We start from the raw sequence: 4,435 nt of genomic DNA, 5'->3' as shown, positions 1-4,435 counted from the left end.
AAAATCACTAATAAAATATTTTTTGTTTTTAATTAAAATAAATTTCATCAATAATTTTTTTTAAATGTAAGTACTTTTTTGTAATATAAGTACTTTTTGGTATATTATTTCATTATATAGATGTAAATACTTTTTTTGTTTAAAAAATGTTTAGAAACTTAATCGTTCAAAATATGAAAGTCCATTGGGTTTTTTTCTAGATGTTTTTCCATTATTTTATGATATTAACAAGTTTTATAGGTCATAAGAATGTATTTAACAGATTTTAGAAAGTCCAAGAAGTTATTTAATAGGTTTTGGAATGTCCAAGGAATTATTTATTCCAAAAAATTGTACACGAACTTAATTATTCCAAACACTAAAGTTCATTGAGTTTTTTTCAGACTTTTCCCTATTTATTTACTATCACATGATAAATTTAGTTTATACTATTCCATGTCAAGAAAGAAGATAGCAAATTTATACATACATACATACATATATATACAGGGCCGGCCCTGGCCGCGTGCAGCCCGTGCGGCCGCACAAGGCAACAAAGCCTAAAGGGGTATCAAGTTGTCATCTATTACTAGTTTTAAGTTTAATAATTTGGGAATTGAATAACTGAGCTTTAACTATAAAAACAGGCCTAGTAGTGATGAATACTGAATGCACATCGTGAACCGATTAACGCCATCATTCCAACAATTCAATCTAATTTCTATTGTTCTTCAAAGTTTGACTATTTCGATTTTCAAGACATGAAGTTCTCTTTCCAGCCGATTAACAGTCATGAAATTAGATTCAAGAAATCAAAGATGGAAATCTTGAATGATTGATTTCTACTATTGATTAAACTTACCGAGTTACTGTGTGAGGTCATATTAAGATTTATGAATCTTTAAATCTTTTTGCAAAAAAATCTAAATTTCTAACTGGTTATTATAAAGTTGGATCATGTGGTCGTGTGGGTTACTGACCTACTAGGCTAAGGCTAAGGGGTTTTTATCATTTTGATAATGAGTCTTCCTCTTGCGTATTGAAATATCTAATAATTGAAATTTTAAATGCACATGAGCACATCACTGTATCAACATAGTTGGAGCACACCGCACAATATTAACAACATATTGTGATATTATCTTAATTATTGGGCGCTTATTATTTGCAATGCACAGTAACATAGATTATGAATTTTACAATTTATTATTGTTCTTTTGACTTTGTTTACTTTGAGGTTTGGCATTACCACATTAGATTTCGGAGTCGTTTGATTGGTTTTTTATTAAGTTATATATGGATAAAGTTGTCTGTATGAATTAATTTATTTGTATAAGTTGGAAAAAAAATTTGTTTTGGAAAGTTTTTTTGCAGATATAAGGAGCGTTTTTTTAGTTGTAGGGACATGTTTGGAAAAAGAAAACTTGGCTTTCTATATAAAGTTCCCACTAGAAGTTTGCTGAATAAGTCACTTTCTATATCATTAAGCCACTACGAAACAGTCATGCCTAGTTGAGCGAATAAGTTGTTAGTTCTATTAAGCTTATTAAACTGCTAACAGATAAGCCCTTAGCCCTTTAGTCGTTAGACTTGTAACTATTGAGTTTTACTTTTCGCTTACTATGACAGTAATTTGGATATAATTTACTATTTTAGTTAAAAACTAATTATAGTTTTCCTTGTTTTCTAAGTCTTATATATTGAAATAAAGTTTCTATTTTGCTAATTTCAATTTGGAAAAGGGAAAACTGGAAAAGAAGGAAGCACGATCTTAATTCAGGATTTATCATTTTATCATTCTATATTCTGTATTCGGGGTTTTGGTTTTTATGTCCTCCCCCCTCCCCCTCCCCCTCCCCCTCCCCTTGTATTTCTTTATTATAATTAATAAAAATCAAGATAGGGATGAGACACTTAGCTTGAATATATTTTAAACTCTTTGAAAAATTGCATATTTTGTTGTTTCATTGGCTAAAAAAATAAGCTTAGGAACATTTTATTATTATTTTTGCATAGGGCATCAAAAATCCTAGGATCGTCTATGTATATATATATATGTATATATATATATGTATATATATGTATAAAAGGTTTGGTTGAAGTAGTGGTTGGTTTGATATCCCTCTCTTGGGGTCCTGTAGATCATCTACTTGCTAAACAGGCTGCAACCAGCCAAGGTAGGAATTCAAGACCCTTCCTTTTCAAGGGAGGGGTCTCTCGAAAAAAATCAATATTAATCATTGAAAATTTATTTCTTCACTCTCAAACATAAAAAATTGTACATATAAATTGATCCACAAAACATAAACCAAATTTAACAAATCAAGAATGACAAATATCAAACATAATATAAGTAATTATAATATAACTTTTTCTTATTAAATATCAAGTAAAAAACACATAATATATTTAAAAGAGATATATGTTAACATGAACTTAATTATAAATTATTTTAAAATAATAAATTTTAAAAGCCTATATATATATATATATATATTTAAACTTATAAAAATATGTTTCTAAAGTTTAGAATGAAATAAAATGGCATAATTTAAATAGAGTTTGGTGAATTGGTGTTTAAAAAGTATGAGATGAATCATAATTAGAATTAGAAAAGTAAGAACAAAAAATACGTATTTAAAAATTAATGAGATGCAACAAATTAAATATTTATCTAAATTGAATATGCAAGAAAAATAATAATATAATAAATGGATAAATATGTGAATGTTATTTAGAGAGAGAGAGAGAGAGAGAAGTGGAGGATGTTTCTAAACATTTTAATGGTAAGTTATATGAATTCTTAAACACATGCAGGCAGGTAAATTAGCTTAGTAGTTAGTAGTTAGTGTTCCTCAATTTTATGTCAACTAATTAAGTTGAAGAGAACAATTACCAACCAAAAACATGATATCAAAATGAAGTTAATCAAAACTTGTAGTGAACAAATATATGGATTTAGAAAAGAAAACATAATATAATATAATATAGATGTAGTTTGTTATAAAGAAATAGAAAGTAGGTAGGAGTTGAAATGATGTACATGAAGTGAATGATATTTTGTTTGGTTTGTCTTAAACCATAATTCTAGAAATTGGTGACTGATTGAAGGTATTATACAGACACAGATTAGAGATTAGAGATTAGAGATTAGAGATTAGAGATTAGCGATTAGCGATTAGCGATTAGCGATTAGAGAGGGTGTTATGGAAAAGTAGCTGTAGCTTGTGGGCCTGGCAGCGTGGTTGGGTAACGGTAGGTGACTGCCCATCTATAAACATTAATTACTTGCGTACACCTTGCTTTGCTTGCATTAATATTCCGGATGTAATTAATGATCTTTTTATAACATATATATATATAACATTTAAATAAAACAACATACATGTTTGTGGAAGTACTGATTGATGATGATGCTCTTTTTTGAATTGGTAATATGAAGAAAAATTTATTTTAAAACAAGCTCTCACTTTTTTCCTTTTTCTTTTTTATATTATTTGTTTATAAATAACAATATTTTCATTTGAGAATGACGAAAACCTTGAGAAAGCTTTTTGGAAAATAAACAAGATTCAGAGTTTGATGGATAGATCCACATTTAATTTAATTTAATTAATTTAACACAAGATATATATATATATATATTTATATATAGTAATTAAAATTAATCACATTGACATCGAATCAAATTAACAATCATCAGGTGGCATGAGGGATCTCAATTATCATGATCCAAATGAAATCCCTTCATATACAAACATGATGCTGTAAGAATTCAAACTAATTATATAACACCGCCAATCCTCATCAGCTTCATTAATTAATTCCAAGTATATTTTTATATATGTTGAAGTTGGAGTTGGAGTTGGAGTTGGAGCCTTGCTTTCTTATGCAACTGGAACCTTTACTGGGTACCTGTCGATACAATCCGCCCATGGGTTACCTTCACATCCTCCCGGAATCGTCTTCAGTGCTCTCCATACCGCACTGTTACACTTGAAACCCGACCCGAATGCAATCTGCCACACACGATCCCCTTTCGAAACCCGTCCCTTTGCTTCTGCATACGATAACTCGTACCACAACGAGCTGCTTGACGTGTTCCCAAACCGGTGCAGTGTCATCCTTGATGGCTCCATGTGCCTCTCCGTCAGATTCAAATTCTTCTCCATCTCATCCAGCACCGCTCTCCCACCCGCATGGATGCAGAAATGCTCAAACGCCAGCTTGAAATCCGGAATATATGGCTTCACCTTCATTTTTAACACTTTCCTTTTCACAAGCGTCACAAAGAACATCAACTGTTCCGAAAACGGCAGCACCAGGGGTCCCAATGTTGTTATATTTGTCTTGAGTGCGTCTCCAGCCACCGCCATCAGTTCCCGAGCCAGCGAAACCCCCACAATACCCTTGTCGTCCTCTCTCTGGTAGATGCAGTTGTAGCTGTTGTCGTCTG

At 31.0% G+C, this 4,435-nt stretch overlaps 1 protein-coding gene across 1 annotated transcript in view; it reads right to left on the bottom strand.

The window, feature by feature from the left end:
• Positions 1 to 3,631: 3,631 nt before the first annotated feature.
• LOC112503777 (3-ketoacyl-CoA synthase 1) overlaps positions 3,632 to 4,435 on the bottom strand; it is a 1,816-nt gene continuing 1,012 nt past the window's right edge. The window contains exon 1 of the mRNA XM_025107776.1: positions 3,632 to 4,435. This exon is cut by the window's right edge and continues 1,012 nt beyond it. Within this exon, the coding sequence (XP_024963544.1) occupies positions 3,867 to 4,435 (569 nt within the window). The 3' untranslated portion in view covers positions 3,632 to 3,866.

This window comes from Cynara cardunculus, unplaced genomic scaffold, assembly GCF_001531365.2.
Source record: "Cynara cardunculus var. scolymus isolate 2C unplaced genomic scaffold, CcrdV1 Un_Scaffold_3804, whole genome shotgun sequence".
Classification (NCBI taxonomy): domain Eukaryota; kingdom Viridiplantae; phylum Streptophyta; class Magnoliopsida; order Asterales; family Asteraceae; genus Cynara; species Cynara cardunculus.
Note: the sequence above shows the minus strand (reverse complement) of the source record. Positions and strands in the feature narration are given on the sequence as shown.